Here is a 19,420-nt window from a genome sequence, read left to right on the forward strand (position 1 = left end):
TGTTGATTTCAAAGGAATATTATTTTATTTGAAAACAACAATCTATACAAGTATATTGAAATCAGCCCCACATTAGAGTAATAATTTTCAAATGTTTTAACTTTATGTTAGAAAATACCTCTTACACCTTAAAACATGAATCCATATTACAAAAAACATTGAGTAAGAATTATTTAATAAATTAATATATAAAAATAAACTTTACTTCAACGAAACAATACTTGGCGATTAAAAATGCAAGGTTTGAATTCTTATATTGAACTACATTTAGACAGCTTTCATTATTCATTTCAGTTCAGGGAGTGTGTAAAATGAAACTCATTTTCAAAAACTCAAATTCGCAATTTCAGTGAAGTATTTCCTCCAAATGTCTTTCAGTCAAGCTAAAGAGTGGCGTTTACAGAATTTCTACTTGAAATAATAGGTTCTTACCGGAAAGTTTGAGCCAATTCTTCTGAATTCCTCGTAAAATATATTTCAACTGCTCCCGGCAGTAAGCACGTAATGGAACAATTTTTAGCAATCAATTTCTACTCTTATTCTCCGCCAAATATTAAAAGTCTATCACAAAATTGACAGAGAATTATTTATGTGCATAACGCCATTTCTGAACTCAAATAGCTTTTTGATTCTGAAGCAGAAATAGCGATAGAAACGAGCTTTTAAAACTTGAAATATTCTTTTCTTAATATTAACTGTAAGTTGAAATAAAATAAGGCCTGACAGTGGATGAAAGCATACAACCGTTGCCCCAAGTTCAGATCAGTATTTCGAACCAAATTCTATCGAACGATATGGCTGCATGAGTGTTTTCGTGCTCTTTCTCACACATAACATGAGCATGAGACAAGTTTCCCTCACAAACGCCAAATAAAAGCATCCTTTTCTCTAAGTAACTCCTTGCGTAATTTTCAGTATCTGATTAGGTAAATAAGCAAACAAAAAGAGCGAACAAGATTTACTGAGGAAAGAAGAAGTATCAGGTGTTACACAGACAGGCTTTTAATATTAGGAAGTCTAAGAATTTACAAAATACTGAATATATCGTAAATGAATATTTAAGAAATTACTACAGCAACTAGATATGCAAATATACGTATGTCATATCTTGCAGAAATAGTTTAATTGATCTGTATATTATAAGGCGTTTTTCTAACTACTTTCCGCATGTTCTTATGGTATAACTGGAATCATAATAGATGCATAATCGAGAGGTCCCGTCGAGGGCACTGCACATTTTTCACATCTCCAGCAACAGAAAACCTAATGACTCTACAGTATTATAATTTAAATCATTTTAATGCGAGCATTTTCTTTTTTTCTCTTTAAGTTTCAATATGAAGTTTAAAATAAACCTTTTTATTTAGGACTTGAATGAAAGAAAGGCACAGATTATGCAACAGATGAACCACCCAGCTTGCAGGAATTTAAATTAACATAACGTTGAATTCAAATGTAGGTAGCGTAGTCGAAGACACTGCATACAATAGACTACTTAAGCTGGTCCAAGCTAGTCAACTGGGTGTACTAAAACGTCAGCTAGCAAGATGCTAAAGCGGGACATCAACTTTGGCAGAGCTGAGGATAGTACTTAATAGCAATAGAAGGGTGCCAAAATCTCTGACTCTAAACATTCACACCCTCAGTTTAAATACACAAACGAGTAATTTGCATCATGGTAAAGGGAGTTAAGTAAAGGGAGGGAAAGAAGAAGTTATAGTAAACTTTTAAATTATGGTAAATGTACTATAAACCTACAATATCTTAAACCTCTATGCATCTTTTCAACAGCTTTATATCTATGTAATTGTTGCGGCTATGCAAACATTAAGTATAAATTTAAGATTTCAGAGCAAAATGCTTTCTTCAATAATTTCTCCCAATGGTAATTTTGTGATTTTAGATGAAGCTTAAGATCGACATGATATTTTGAAAGTTTTGATTTACACTGATATAGACTGTAATTTATAGCAAGCATAGTATTGATTTGCGTTCTGTAATATGAAGTGAATAGTTTTTAACGTAAACATTAGAGAGGGCTAAAGAATGCAACTTGAACAAAGATAATTAAAGACTTATCGATTTCTACCGTCAGATCTAAAACGGTTAGCTCTATCAAAATACTTCCAAAGATATCCTTTCTTTCCTTTCATAATTTTGAAACAAGTAGTCTCTTTTCTTTGCTCATCGCACTTCATATAAATGGAGCGTAATGCTATGGCATTTCAACTATCTCTCGCTGATCTCAGATCAACAGTCAAAGCTTGCGAGCTACTTTTCCTCAAGAACAAAAATTGGGAAGTTTTTCTGAAGTAACTAGCAATAAAGCAAAGAAATAAAATAACCATGGAAATGAAAAAAACACAAAGTAAAATGTTTTCTCGTCAAAATAAAATCTGCTTAGAAAGCATACATAAAAGCAAAACAAATTTCCAGTAATAAGATAACAGGAATGATGCGTAATTTGAACGATAAAAAACAACGTTCATATACTTCACGTGCAAAATACTTCAGTTTCCCTAACAATGCAAAATATTCTGCATTAGAAAAATGTAATCCATAATTTTTCAATAAACTATTTTGAATTCTAGAAATGTTCTACGTTTCACTGAATTTTACCCAGTTTAAATCTCACTTTTGCAATTTTAAGGGCGATATCTATTTTCATTTGTTTTCTTGAAGTTCATAAATTCTGTAATATTTATGTTAAACTTTAAAGCTTTTCCTAAGTGTGTTCATAAATGTTTTTAGATCAGGTGTGATTTTAAATACATGCATAAAATTCCCAATATACGTGATCTTATATAACTTCCAAATGTCCGATGAGTGAATCGTTGAATATGGTGTAATATTCAATAAATTGGCACATATTTTCGGTGTTACTTTTCTATTCCAAAAGACTGAAGATTTCTTATTTATTCGAATTAACATAAAATGATATTACTCTGAATTCTGCTCTAAGAGCATTATGGAAATTATTTTCCTTACTTTGAGTGCGTTATAATCTTCGTTGTATATTTTACGTATGTGCATATTTTACAACAATATAAACTATGTTTTAGTTTTTTTAGGAAATGCATAAAATGTATGAATTCATGGACAATAATATCTCTAAGTACTTAACAATGATATGAAATTAAAACTAGAATAACTTTATAATTAGCATTAAAAGATTTAACGGTTTGTTAAAATTTTTAAGGGAGTTTACTATCGTCAAATACGCGTCCAGACTGAAACTCAAATTAATACAATTTTCTGGTCAAAATTACGTCTAAGTTTGCGACATGATCTTTGAAGTACGGGCTTCTCTCCTCATCAATTGTAACTTCTGTCAGTGTCGTTAAGCAATTCATTGAAAAGGCTTGCGAAATGCAGTATATTGGACTTAAAGAGTGATGGCTTGCGACAATTTCTAAGTATATCTCTGTTTCCAATTCATTAATCTACGTTCAGACATCAGGCATTTCATCATGAAGTTTGAATGTATAAATTAACGTAAAGTTTGTTATCTGAAATCCCAGATTCTTGAAATGTGAAGTCCCACTGAGAGCAGCCTTTTCTGCTTCTAACTTAATATCCGCATAGGGAAACACTAATTAGAAGAACTACAAATATCCAGAATTCTCATTATACACTTTAGTTGTTACTTTTTGTAATCAAAGGTAATTTAAGCTTTTACTAATCTTAGTTAAAACTTTTAACTGCTTGTTTCATCAAGTCGTGTTTATAGCTGAATAGTAGGGCTAAAACATTTTAACTGCTCTTTTTATCACTTGGTGTCTCTAGATTAGTAGTTCTCAATTGCATTACGGTTTGTTAAGTTAGCAATGTTTTTATCATCCATATCCCTAGGCAAGTGTTCCATCCCATGAGGCATATGATCTTTAATTTATCTTCCACACGATGGGGCAGTTAGCTAATTCCTAAGGCGTTGCCATTCTACGTTATATATGATCCTTAATTTACCTTTGAAATTATAATTAATCTAATTTTTGTAATTCAAAATAAATGTTAATTACAGTATAACGAATTGATAATTTCACCAAACGTTTAATTAATAAAGGGTGTTTTTCTATCCAGATTGTACTAAAACAATTGGTTTCTATCGCTTCTTCTTTGTAAACCTTTCAAGGTGTATCAGCATTCCTTTCTTTGCAGCAGCATATTGTACTATTAACTATAAAAATGAACTTTTAATATTTACTTGCATTTTTTATTACACTATTATTTAGAATTGTAATACTTAACTAGTAATAGTTATTTGAAACGGGTGCAACTAAAATGAAATTACAGGACAGTCTCGAATAACAACCACCTGTCATCACGAACAAATTATCGGAAGAAAAGGCATCTCGGGTGACAATTGGGTCTTAAATTGCAAACACTGAAGTCAACTACAAATGATTTTCAAATGTATGAGTTAATCTTGTGACATTTAAGATTTATCTTTTACTAACAGTTAGAATTATTGTTAATTTATTTCCTATCAGCCTTGCCAACCTATCAGAGCTGACACTAGGGGCTTATGAACATGTTCTGGCAAGGGGTATAATTTAAATCTATAATGTAATCTTGGTCAGAAACTCAGTTGAATTTTATCTGAAGTACTCCAATTTTACTCAAGGACACTGCTGTCAACGTTTCAGTTATTTAAAACGGTTAGCAACATCCAGTAAGTGTTAAAATATTAGCTAATTCTTATCCGACTCAAAAGGCTGAGTAGTTTTTTTTTTTTTTTTTTTTTTTTTTTTTTTCTGCAATCACGTTGTAACTTGAGCTTACCATCAAATTGCTGTTGTAACAGTCGACGAGTGGAAGTGGCAAAATTTAAAGTTCTTCTATTTTTAGTTGTTTTACCACAAGTCTTGCCTAATATAGCTCTGCGTTAGCATTAACTTGAGTCTTATCTTGAGCTTCAATAATTAAACAGAACAAGAGTAATAATTCGCCCACCCTTAGGACAGAGATTAAGTTAAAGCACAAACAATTCCAATTTGGTTAACTACTTTGAGGTTATAAACTCTGACACCCTCTATCCTGATCACCGTCTGAAGGATTTCTAGTAACAGCATTTTAATATTTACCGTTGCTTAGCTCTTATCAATAAAACCTGGCAACAAGTAGAAAATTGGTACCACATTTATGCTGCAAGTAGAGACTTTAAAACTTTTAATGCTGAGGAATGTTTTGTTATCCGTGATATTCACGAAGGCATGGTACAACTTCTTCACGAAGAGCTTCATGAAGAGCTTCTACAACAATTCCCTAGTTTTTGTAAATCAATTTCACGATTGACTCACGTTCTGGCAAGCTAATAATCATCGTAATTGAAGGAATATTACCCAGTGATCTCAAAAATGTTAAAACACCCAACAGTTATTTATTGCACACCATTTCAAGCATTTTGTCTGTAAGACGCCCCCTAGCTAAGCTTTTTAACCCTAGCTAAAGTTTTCCCCTAGTTAAAAGTTACTCTTTTTTTTTTTTCGGAATCTTTCAACGCATTTTTTGAATTGTCTCTCTAAACATTTTCCAATCAATCCGCATTTTAATTATAACTACAGAGTGCTCTTAATAAGCCTGCAATCCCTCTTTATATATATATATTTATATATATGTACACACACATAAATTTATATATATGTAATGATTTGAATGCGTAGGTGGAAACCGGGTATTTTAAAAACTGGCAGTCGTGCGGAAGTTGATACGACACCCAGTTCAGCAAATTATCATCTTTATTTCAGGCACATTAAAATAATTCCTCGTAAACAATTGGTAAATATATTATGTAACAATAATGTAATTATGTAAAACGTAATGTAATTATGTAATGTAATTATGTAATTATGTAAAAATATAAACAATTATGTAAAATATAAAATATCTAATATCAATATACTCTTTATGTAAAATTTATATAAAATATAAAATATCTAATATGTAAAATATAAAATATAGCTTTCAAATAATAAATTAATAGCCCTTTAACTTCCGTTTCATTCTAAAAATACCAGGAATAATTTTTTCTCCCTGCACTTCTGATGCACATTTGCCGATGAAATCAGAATCCAAAATCCTGTACATTAAAGAGTCACGTGATATGAAATAGAATTCTTTATAAAAAGGGTAAATTACGTACCAAAACCCTCTTCTTCTCTTCGCTCGTCTCTTTTGCTGCTTTCCGCTGTGTTGCTAGCTACGCAAAGTTTTACTTTTCTAAATTCTTCCATTGATTTAAATGTTAGCTGTAGAAACTTGTGGGGTGCATAGCGCGCCCACAGTGATAATGTGCATTACCTTTCAGAGATAAAATGATTTGTACACTTTAAACCATGTCTGAAAGTTTTTTGGTTTATGCATTCATCGTTCTAACTCTGCAACAAAGTCTTCAAGTTAAGACGTAGGCCTCTCCCACGCCAGTCCGTTGCAACTCTCCACCAAGTCATCATATTTTAATAATAACGCGATATTTTTACATCTAATGGAACAGTTTCATTACAATAAAAGTAATTTTATTACATATATACTCAAGAGCCATTACATTATGTATATACGTATATATGTATTAGTAAGAGTAAGCTGCAATATACTGACGATGGTTCTCTGCGTTATATCCTGGGGAGACTTTACTGTGTAGTTAGATGGTACTCGAAGGAGAAAATTGTAGACAGACGTGGCCAAACTGAATGTTTATTGTTGGATATAAATAATTATCGAAAACATATTTTTCTCACACATGATCGTGGGCGCAATACGCACCCCACAGTAAGATAGCTGAATATAAAATGCGCAGTTATCCAGTATGGAGACTCACCACGAGAAGGTTTTGTTCAAGTTAGATAGGTCTCAGTTCTCGAAATTTTGAGTTCAAATTCCGAATTAGCTACGTCATCAGCGTATGCCATGCAAGATGCATTGATCTAGAAATGACGCATTCAAGAAAGGTTATCAAGAATTTTAGAATAGAGAGGGGAAATTAAGGAGTTACCGATAGTTTAAGTTATAATTTTGATTTGCAGATTTTTATTTTACACACACACACATATATATATATATATGTACGTGTGCGTGTGTGCATATATACATACCATACATACATACATATATATATATATATATATATATATATATACATACCACATATATATATATATATATATAGTAATAATATAAAAATACCAGGAATAATTTTTTCTCCCTGCACTTCTGATGCACACTTGCATATATATATATATATATATGTGTGTATATATATATATATATATATATCCATCGTGTCCATAAAAATTTACATATCCTTTATTTTTGTAACCGTTGGTTATATAAATATGAATACTGTTACCAATTTGTATTCAGATGGGTAATTTTAATAGAAATATAATTAAAATTGCTGTATTTTTCTGTGTAATGTAGCGCGAGACAAATGTTTACGAGAAAGCTATGCTGGAAAAGTAAGAATAGAGGGGCACGTGCATATATCATTGAGTAAATGGTTATCTCTGTAATTTGTATTGAAATTGAAAAAATTTGTATTGAAGTTGACCACTCTGTTAGCTGTAACCATAATTCTAATCTCGTATTGCTTTGCACTAATTTTGAGAAGCAGAAAATACTAGAAATATCTCGTGACGTCTGAAAATTATTTAAGGCCGAAGAGAGAGCATCTACTCTCAGTTAGCTGCTGTTGTTATTGTTGCGAGTTCAGTTTGAGATCTGATTAACTTTCTCTTTTTATACGCTTCGCATTGCGTTGCGAATTTCGTTTTTAATAGTCTGTAGCGTAACTACTGATTATACTGTCTGATACTGTGAACACTTGTACGAATATTTCTGGAGAAAATTCCAGAATTCTGAAATATTTATTTTGATAAAAATGTTGACTCTTTGTTAAACTCTTTGCATTTTATTTTTTATAAGACGTATAAAATTCCTTGAATATAAGGATACGGACAGGCTTTAAAAAATTATATTTCGTAATTTTTACAAATATTGAATATTTCGAAAAACTTGTGATTCAAATTTCTTTGAAGTCCCATAGTCCTTTGATGTTAAAAGCAGGGTTATTTACTGGCAAAATTTGTTATTAGCACAGCTTCTTATCTAGATTTTATTCCCTTTTATACAGATATGCAGAGAGAGAAAATGAATTTTTTCCCGTTCATTTTTAAGATATTTGTTTTACAATTTGTATTTATCTCAGATACCCTTTGTGTATGTGTATATACATATTGCTAGTAAGATAAATAAGAAATGTGGTAGGCGTTCATAAAGTTGATATAAGCAAGCAGGTATATAAAAGTGATTAAATCATTGCCTATATCGGTAGTAAAAAACAGAAAGGACCTAAAAAAATGCAAAATTCATATTCTTATCTATTGATATAAATATAGAGAAAGCTATGATACAGTTGTGTAAATCTGCATCTATCTGTCTATCTATCTATTTGCGTATCTTGTAAGGTTATTCTAAGTTTTTAACAGTTATCTTTAGTTAAAGTTACTTTCCTGTCCCTCCTAATTTCAGCTTACAATTTCCTACCAGAATGTGTTTTTAGAATCCCGGTTAATGCAAATGAGTAAGAGCGGTATTTAAGTCGAATTTCCACTGATTTCGTTAGAGAGCCAGAAATTCTGACTAGCGCACGTTTGGCATTTGGCTACACTCTCTCTAAGCTATTACTACGCTCGGCCGTATTTCGGGCCCTTGATAGCTTCGCTAGTTAATTAATATTTAGGGGTCAACTACTTCGAATTTTGATAGCTTGCTTCGGCTATATCTTTTTAGTTAAACATTAGTTAAGTTTTATTTCTTTCTATTTTGATTTCATGCCCAAGTGAAGGCTTTGATGTACGTTCTGAAAAAGGAGCTGACTGTTAAATTCTTATTTTGAGAAAGGAAGGGTAATTAACCCTTCTTGAGTTTACGTTTCTGTTTCTAAACTAAAGCAATTATTCGCTCATCAGTTCATGAGGATCCTACACACTTAGCTGTGAGATAAAGGTTGGAAGCCCAAAACCGATATAGATTAAACAGTTGAGGAGTTCTGACTCAAGGAGAATTCTTCCCTGAGGAGATTTCATAGTTTCAGGGAGGAGGGGGGGAATTCAGTCAGCCTTTTATTTACCTGCTCAGGATTTCATTTTAGTTTATGAATATAAAAAAAACTACTTTTATTTAAGTTTGGTATTTCTCAACACTTTCTTTATTTTTTCCTCTTTAACATAAAACACATTAAAAATAGTCTAAAATTACATAAAAGCGTATGTATTTTCCGAGTTTGGAAAAGTAGGGGATGCTAATAGTCTAGCAATGATGAAGGGGATGATGAAGCAGGAAAGTTAGTTGCTTATGTAGGCATGAAACGTAAATATAAATAAAATATATAATGTTAGAACATATTTATGTAGTGTATCTCCTGCCACGTTTAAAAACACCTTATGTAAGCAGTAAATGATCATAAACAATGGCATGGTCAGTACTCGGTTAGCGATATAGATCGACGACTCCCCTAGTGGATAAAACTCGCGCTGTCGGAGAAAAACAAATCCATCCGCGTGATAGTGGCGCCAAATGCCTTCTCGAAGCCGAAACCAAGCGAAACTCTGCGTGTCAGACGGCGAACGTAGTTTGCGTTGAATTCAGTTGTCGGTGGGACAGCGAAAGGGACAAGTTGCTGTGTATGGCTACTGTATCCGCAGGATGTTATTTCTAGTGATAGCAGTGATCTTTGCCACGGCTCCAGGTGAGTGAGGCTTGAATATTTTAGGCGATAATTTCAGCCAAGCTGCGTGGAAAAGTTGGTACAATTTGTGGCTTCTGAAGCGTAGTTTAAAAGCAAAACACCTAAATAAAAATTTATGTCAAAAGTATATATAAAAATGCTCAATTTTACTTGCGGGTTTACTTTTGATAACAGGTTTTTAGATGTATTCAATATTGCATTTGTCATTACGCAGAAGTCTATGAAATGTTTTAGATTCATATAAAAGGTTATTCACATTTATTTTACTTCAAGTATGTGTGAAGGTATTTTAAAATTAGAAGAGCTCTCGTTTCTTACTATAGCAAATTATTCTACTTATATACTATATATATTACACAAGAGCATGAAACTCATACATATTATTTCTTTTAAATTATTCACATTTCAGTTTTTGTTTTTTCAATATGTATGTTTAAATACTGCATAATTATTTTCTATATATGGATATAAAAAGCATTTTTTTAAACGTATGTTCACAGGAAAAGCATGGACCTAGCTATAAAAATAACCATTTTTAAATTTGGGTATATGTCCGATAGGTGAATATTGTAAGTTATTCGAAAAAGATGACTTTTGGCTCTATTTCTTCAAATACTGTTTATCGTGTTTCTTATTTTAAATGAAGAAGCTTTATTACTTTTAAGGACGAAATTCAGCGAGATAGTGCTAAATAATAGTTTTACACTATCTATTACAAATTTGATTATGATTGGCATTTTAAGCATTATGGAGCCATTATTCTTCAAAACCAATCAAACATTTTTTGATAGTTTCACCAACATTTTTTTATTTAAGTGATCATATTTGAATACAACCACCTAACAATAAGCAATAAAACTGATTTAAGTCGTTAAATTCTTTTATGCATCCTTGAGTTTTGTACTGAATTGTAAGAAAGTTATTGTATTTAGTTTAGTAAATCATATGAGCATTCTGCTGACTAAACTTTTAAACCCTGAATCGTACTAAAATATAGATTTTATATGTATGGAATCCTTCACTCCCATTGCTGTAATAGTTTCTATAACGGTTTTTGCTTTACTTTGCCAAACTTCGTTACTGGAAGTTTATTTTGGAAACGCTGAAATAAGCTATTGGTGGCGTATTGAAGCATAAAGACGTAGTTACAGTCAATGGCTGATTTAAATGTTCCTTTTTATTATTGATATTTGCAGCCATAAGTAACTTAGCAAGAAACGCTGCCTGTTCTTGGATTAACTATATAAAATTTTGAGATTTAATTTTCAAGACAGTTACTATTTTTAGGATAGAAAGATAAACTGGTCAGATTAAAATGGAGAATTAAGGGTTTATTACAAATTAAAATTAGAATTTTGATTTTTATATTTTTACCTTGCACACCACGCATATAGCATACTCTCAAATTATACTACAAAAAGTTTCTATTGGCTAATAAAATTATTTTAAATACTGAAATTGGACAAAACGTACTGACGAGTAAGGCCTTTCAGCAAGGAAATGAGGATATTATTCACTCAATGACACGATTTGGGTTATGTTATGATCTTGATTTTCCTTCTTGGGGGCGAAATAAACTTTTTTACATATGGTTCTGAAATTGATAGGTGAGTGGCTAGCGCTGAGGTAATTTATTTTCATGTAGTGGAGATAGACAATGTGAGAATAAAACTTAAACCAATGAATTCGGTTTATTAAGCAGAACTATGCGCATTGACAGAGGCTTTGAATTGGATTAATAAAATATTAACAGTTCGATGTTTTATAAATATTTATACTGACTACAGCCACTCGCTCAACCAGCTCATAAAAACCGACTGATTAATGAAATATAAGACTTGTTTAAAAAGGCTAGAAAAAAACATATTGTTAAATTACATTGGGTGAAAACACACAGTGGAATTCTCGGAAATGAAATGGCAGACACCCTTGCTAAAATGGCGGCACTTGGGGATGGTACCGATAACTTTGATATCCAAGATTCAAGAAATAAGACTTGCTGAATCGGAAAACTGGATTTATGCAGAATGGAATTTTTGCTGGGAGTCATCTAATAAGAAAAAAAAGTTAATGAAAAATATAAAGTTAAACAAGAAGGTGAATATTATAAATAATGTTGATATAAATCAGGTACTGACTAATCATGGGCGTTTCCAGGCTTATTTTAATCGGTTGCATCTACAGAATAATGATAAATGCTTAATATGTGACAAGTGTGGGGACGCAAGGCACTTCGTCGATGAATGTACGCTTACCCAGAGGGCAAGAGAGAAATATAGAAATAATTTTTAGGAAGATTTTAAAAGGAACTATTCAAATTTGAAAGATTTTGCAGAGACAATAATGAAAACTATAAATACGAACAAAAAAGGAATTGGAGTTCGGTACTGAGACTCAGATTTTGGACTTTTTTTTTTTTTTTTTTTTTTTTTTTTTTTTTTTGGCCAGTCCCATTTATTTATCGTGCGGCCGGCTTATGCCAGCTAGGAGGATCGGGACTGTGCCCTTATAATGATAATGATAATGATGCTTTCTCTCTGTATATATATGTATATATATATATAATTAAAGAAAAGTCACAAACTAAAAAAGACCTTTGTGGTCAAGAACTTTGCGCATTAAGCTGCAAAATTTAGAAAAATAGTTAAAATAAAATTCTTAGTAATTACGCTAAAACGAAGCTTAGATACTGTGGTTCCGGTGACAATTTTAACATAAGTAAAATAAAGAGCAGTGAAAAATGTAAACATTAAATAAGCAATATTAACACTGGAATATTTACAAATAAAATTCAAAACTAATTGTAAGTAATGTGCTGATCAAGATAAGGCATACTTTTAACAATAAACGTGTGACATAACACTTAGTTTAAGTCTTATGTCACACTTTTATTCTATTGTTAAAAGTATGCCTTACCTTGATCAGCACATTACTTACAATTAGTTTTGAATTCTATTTGAAAATATTCTAGTGTTAATATTGTTTATTTAATGTTTACATTTTTCATTGCACTTTATTTATGTTAAAATTGTCACCGGAACCATAGTATATATATATAATTAAATACATTAATTAATAATTATATATATAAGAATAAATAGTAAAGTTAAATTAAATTTAAATAATTTAATTTAACTTTCCCTTTCCGTATAGTGCCTAAGGGTGGAGCATGTAATAAGTTAAAAAAGGTATATTTAATTATATATATATATGTAATTAAATATACACTATACCGAAAGGGAAAGATGCCCCGTGAAGGTGTGTTCAGGGTAAACTGGCTCTTATCCACGCCACGCATAACGCGAACACGCCCATACAGCCAGCCAGTTCGCCGGGACTCCAACCCCCGACTGCACTACCAGCGTTCAGCGACTTTAATCGCTTGGCCGTTGGTGGGCCTATTTAAATATTACTTATAATTTTTAACGAAATGTTTAGTTACAATATTATGTTTGTATCTTTGTCCGTTCTGCAAGAAAAAGAAGAAGTATGAAATTTCGTAGCTAATTTCTTCTTCTTTGACTATCTACCTTCTGAATCTTAAAAAACGTTACTTTAGGAAAAACGTGTTTGAACATTTAAAGTGAATTTAATTTTCCGAAACATTAGTTATGACGTCTCCCAAATGTATGCTTATATCAATTTTACAGCTTATACGTGTCTGTCTTTTAGTATTTTGCAAAACATTGAAAATAACCTAGTAAGTGAAGTAAGTGAAAATCATACAAAATGCAATATCTGACTTCGGCATAGAGACAATAATATACATACATAATTTATTTACATATTTAGGAAACTTTTTATATCTATAAACTTTTTATATCTATAATTACTTTACATTATAAGTAAAAGGAAAAGAATTAATAATTACAGAACGAATATAAATATGCATATGAGAAAGAAAACATGAATTAATGCTCTGGCATAAAGTTAAAACTGAATATTTAATGAAATATTAAGAAATAGGAATCGGAAAATTGAAAAGTTATAATCTTAACATCAGAAAAGAACGAACAATAAAAAAGTTTGGTTTGGTTTATTTGGTAATATGGAAAAACAGCAAGAGCCGTCTGGCTGAACAATAAATTGATAAATAGATTTGTACCGATCTAAGAAAAATCATGTGATCTAAGAAAAAACTTCGTATAATCGATCATTTCAAATTTTAAACAAATTTGACCAGACAATATTATAAGTAAAATTTTATTATGTATATTTTATAATTTATAAGTATAATATATGTTTGTAATTTATAACACTATAAATATCAGCAGGTATAGTACATACTCAAATGAAACACCGAAACAAATTATTTTATTTTTCATAAATCTTACGTTAACTATAATAATCTTTTATAATTCAGCAGATATTACAGCTTTTAAAAGCGGCTGTACTTTATAATTCACTATAGCCAATATTCTATTTCATCATAAATATTTTATATAAAAATTTTTTATTATCCCTCTGTTATTAAATCATGAAGAATTTGTATGTATGCATGTATGTATGTATATAGATATGTATGCATGTATGTATGTGTGCATATCTGCAATGAGAAAAACCGCATGCAGTCACCAGATTTTGAACACGCATGGTCCTCTCTCCGGACATGTACAACTCCACATTTTGAACACTAATTTTGAATTCTGAAATTGCTTTTTACTTGTTTCATATTTTGCGCGAACTTAAGGAACTTAAGTTTGTTCTCACTCCTATTCTATATCAAAGCATTAATTTGTCTGGATAAGTCATCTAAACGAGTGATCACTTGATCTACTGGTTCCTGGACTTGAGCAGCTCTGACTGGGTGGTGATCTCCACGAGCTACGTGCTAGGCTGCATCGAATTTCATGGCGTACACTAAAGCGCTTTTTAAGTTCGTAAAGCTTTGTGTGTGTGTGTGTGTGTGTGTGTATTTAATTATGGCAAAGCACACGAGGGCTATCTGCCTAAGGGGAGGGATGCCTTTCGTAGAGGACTTTCTAAGGGAAACTGGCTCGTATACACGTTACACATGGGGAAAACCACGAAAACGCCCATGCAGCCAGCCCGTTCGCGGGATTCGAACCTCGGACCGAACTACCAGTGTTCAGCGACTTTACCGCTCGGCCGCTGGTGGGCTCGTAAAGCTTTGACATATGCCGTTCGTAAAGCTTTCTGTATTTCAGGATCCGTGATGCCGTTGATGAAGTACTGTAGTAATAGGATTTCCTTTATTTCTGTCGGGAAAAAGGCGAGATGAGACAAACTTTCAACACTCGTGGCGAGCGCCTAGAATATTTCCGTGGGTTTCTGCTGACGAGATTTTAATTGAAGCTTGCTGTAATCTTTGAACACTTCTCGCCAAAGAGTAGCTCGAACTTACCGGGTAGAGCTTCGAAGTCTAGTCTCAGTTTTTCTGAAAGAGTTTGAAAACTGTCCGCAGCGTCTGCTTTTAAAGAAGCGCGAGATGACAGGTGTTAGTTTGGGATCCCATCCATTCGCTTTCGCCATTATAGAAATTCGTGCCTTATATGCTATTGATATATTTTTGGTTATATATTAAATATTTAAAAAGGTTGGTCGCAGAAGCGAATAGTTTATTTAAAGTTATAACTTTTCAGTTAGCTTCCTGAAAAAAGCAATTACATATTGCAAAATGCTTTTGCTTGAAGTTAAAGAAGCTATATACGGATTAGAAAAATAGTAAAAGATCTACAGTACATTAATTCAATATAGAACTTAAAAAATCTATCTTGAGAAAGGAAGAAAATTTAAAAAATCAAGTTCTTGATATTAAAAGTCATAGAATCCTTATTCACCTTGAATCTAAATATATATGAAATGGACCTTAATGGAATATATATATATATATAGATATTTACTAAAGTAATATTGATTATATTATCTCCTAATATAAATTTAGTAGAAGTATCTAAAAAGAGTGAACCCATATGTAGGAAGTTTAATTCCGAAAACAAGTATTAGAAAAACTTGTTTTCGAACTAAGCAAATTTAAGATCATACAACATATATATATATAAAGAAATTTAGAACCAATTTTTCACAAAGACCAAGAACTAAAATCCAAATAAATATATTTAAAAAAAATCCTATACATGTAGAATTTAAATTCTGAAAATGTTAAAAAAAATAAAATAAACCATTACAAGAAAAACCGAAAATAAATAATGAAAACCAGAACATGAAAGAAGAGGAATCCAATTAACTCCGACATAACGTCTTCAGGAATTTAATTACAATTTCTCTTCCAAAAGGAAATCCTTGCTTTTCTATATCCAGAATTAGCTGATGAACTATACCAATATATTTTTTAATCTGAACAGCTCAGCCAAAAACTCTAGTATTCCTTGCCTCCTCGAAGCAAGGAAAAATGGCAAAAATACAAAATACAAAGTAAAACCATTAATGAAGATTTCCCTAATTTAAAATAAACAATACCAAAAATTTAAAACTTACCTATTATACTTAGAAAAAGTCAAATATCTTCAGTGAACAAATTCTTAAAATTTAAAATAAACTAATTATTCGGTGAAATGAAAGATCTGATGTATGACAAACAACAATAAAAATCTTTTCTTACATATGTAAAATTCAAGAAGAATTTGGCTTACATAAGTATATAGAATTCAAATTATTCTCTAAAGCGTTTGGTCAATTAAGACAGAAACTTGATAGCAGAATTTCATTAATATTTAAGCACTTCTGTAACTACTCTCCCATTCGGGACTAACGTTCCTTTTGGACTAAAAATAATAATAAAGCATATATTTGCATTTTTGTCATACATGACTAGTATATTGCCGTACATGACAATCATAGTTACTGTACTATTGTCAAAGGAACAAAGGTGTCAGCTCAGAACTGTACTAATTCGCGAAACAAGTGTTTGCTATTGTTTTTAAGAAAGAAGAGATTTTTCAACAACCCCCTCCAGGAAAACATCATCTCTTTTCCTTTTGAGGAAGAATAAGGTTTCAAATTTGTCGAAAGTTATCTTAAATTGTGCGGCTTGAGAGTAAAGCTTCGAATTTTATGCAGGGTGTTTCAGTAAATTGGTTACAGTTTTCAGAAGAGATCAAGTACTTCTCTATGATGGAAAAACACAAAGCAATGCATGATCGGAAACGCTTTCCGGGCGCGTTAATGACGTCACACAACACAAAAGAGGAAGAACACGAACAAGGCGAGAATATATGTTTATTATGCTTAGTGTAGCGAAAATCAAGTAATAAGAACAAAAACAGATGATCATCATCGAAAAAGGTGTTCGAAATTACATTTGAAATATATCTTGAACATGGGATTAGTAGGGTTGGTCCGGTGAATCGGCCAACAAGATCGCCAGATCTTATTTGCATTGGTACCAGTGTCTTAACGTACCTCTAAGGATACGTCAAGACACTGGTATATGAAAATCCCCTTAGAAAAGCTGAGGAACTTGTCGCACGCATCATGGCAACTGCTGGGGAAGTCCGGGACACGCCGGTATTTTCCAGAACATCTAATGCATGTGCAGGAGATGTGACGTCTGCGTCAGGATCCGGGGGCATAATTTCGAACTCCTTCGATGATGATTGTGGCCTATTTTTGTTCTTATTTCTTGATTTCTACTGTATTATAACTTGATTTCTACTGTATACTTCTATTTCTTGATTTCTACTGTATACTTCTATTTCTTGATTTATTTCTTGATTTCTACTGTATACTTCTTACTGTACATATAAGTTTTCGTTTTATATGATGTTAACAGTAAGCACAATAAACACGTTTCCTCACCCTGTTCATGTTCTTCCTTTCTTGTATTTCGTGTTATCACTACTGAGCCAGAAAAGCCTTTTCGATCATGCATTGCTGTATGATTTTATATCGTTTAGGTGTACTCTATCTCTCCTGAAAGTTTGCAACCGATTTGCTAAAACACCCCACATATAAATATGATGAATGCAGAACTGTTCAAATGAATTACAAGAGACAAGATGAATTTCGCCGATATTACTTAAAACTCTTATAGAAATCCTTTGCTTTGTAGAAGCAAAGTATCCGTATTAATTCAAAAGTAAGTCTTTTATATGGTAGAAAATTTAGGATAATTTTGTTATCAATTTTGTATGCTAAATACCCATTTATTGCAATTTTGAAAGAAAGAGTTATATTGAATTTTCTTTCGAAAAAGATTAAAAAACATATCCAGTTGATACTATTTTTGCTTACACCATTTATATACGTAAGCACTTGTTACGGAAAAGCAACCACTAACGAAGCGAGCGAAGGCTAGTAGGTCTATATACAGAATATATGCTTTAACATTAATATTTATAGGTTACATAATTGCTGAATATAAGTTTTCGTTTTATATGATGTTAACAGTCAGCTAAATTGATTATATGGCTTTTTATAAATGTAAAATATTTTATTTTAAATTATATCAATCAACTAAAATAGTTAAGAGCACGAAAATAACTACAAGCTTAATTTCAGTTAATTTAAAAGGAAGAACGTATGTGAAAGTAATCATCTTAGATACTTGTTAAAGGTATTATTAAATCTTTATTTTCCAAAACATATTAAGAATCTATTATTGAAAAATATTATTTATCATTAAAAAATTGAAACTAATAAGCATGAACTTCCAAGAAAAGGCATTCCAAGAAAAGTTCCTCATAATAAATGGGTCCTATTTTAATAAATGTACTTTATACCAGGTCCTTACCAATTATATGTTCCATTTTGATATAAGACAACAAAAAATTCAATTATTTTTGTTAAAAAAGGAAATATTTTTTATCTATCTTAAGCTCCAGTCAGACGAAGGTATCGACTCTTTTACCGATCATATGAAGCAAAAAATAATATTTTCTAGCTTTTATAAGTACATCATATTATGTTTATCGTTTATAATATATTTTAGAAACTGCACTGATGGTTCAGACGTTTGTAAAACTTAGCAATAAGGTATATAATGCAGTACACAAATAACTATATTACTAAAAATAAAATTAAGGTATACTTTTATAAAGTATTTCTCCCGCCTTCTCAGCATGCCTTGGTAGTGTAGTGGTCAGCACGCTAGGCGCGTCCAGAGGTCCAGGTTTCGTGGTTCGATTCCCAGCGAAGGCGTTGATCATTTTTGCTTCCTTTGCTTTTTCTCTTGCTTCCGGAATAACATAATACCTCGACACGTTGATAAGAACATATGAGCACGTTTTTTGCTATCGAGTAAACAGTGAAACCACTTCCGACAAATAATTAAGTTTAATTTTAAAAAAACTGTGCTATCTTTCCTTTGATTGCTGTCACAAATATTTTTCCCTCAACTTAGATGTTTTTGTAAATTAAGAGTGCGCAAAAGAGTTTAAAAACTAAGTTGTTTATCGGTAACGTGTGCCTGCCAGAGTGAATGCCATTTACTGCTTTGGACAAATTTAACGCTAGTTCTATCAAGTATCTAAGTACGCTAAGTATCAAGTATCTAAGAACGCTAGTTAAGAAGTAGAAATCAAGTTATAATATTTTCGGAGGCCTTATTTATTCCAGGTTACTTTGCAAGTTCGTTACGTTTCTTTAAGAGTGTAATAGGAAAGTAACCGGGTAAATATAATTCGTCAGTAGGAGTGAAATCCTGCAGTACTGACTGTGAAAATCAGCTCCAATCTGGATTTTTGCCATAATTGC

At 31.6% G+C, this 19,420-nt stretch overlaps 1 protein-coding gene across 1 annotated transcript in view; it reads left to right on the forward strand.

Annotated features, from left to right (window-relative positions):
- Positions 1-9,594: 9,594 nt before the first annotated feature.
- The window catches only part of LOC118198753 (synaptogenesis protein syg-2-like), a 191,774-nt gene continuing 181,948 nt past the window's right edge, over positions 9,595-19,420 (forward strand). Inside the window, exon 1 of the mRNA XM_035370512.2 lies at positions 9,595-9,745. Within this exon, the coding sequence (XP_035226403.1) occupies positions 9,703-9,745 (43 nt within the window). The 5' untranslated portion in view covers positions 9,595-9,702. The remainder of the gene's footprint in view (positions 9,746-19,420) is intronic.

This window comes from Stegodyphus dumicola, chromosome 7 (genome assembly GCF_044657685.1).
Source record: "Stegodyphus dumicola isolate Sdum_Otavi_A_Nest chromosome 7, ASM4465768v1".
Taxonomy (NCBI): Eukaryota; Metazoa; Arthropoda; class Arachnida; order Araneae; family Eresidae; genus Stegodyphus; species Stegodyphus dumicola.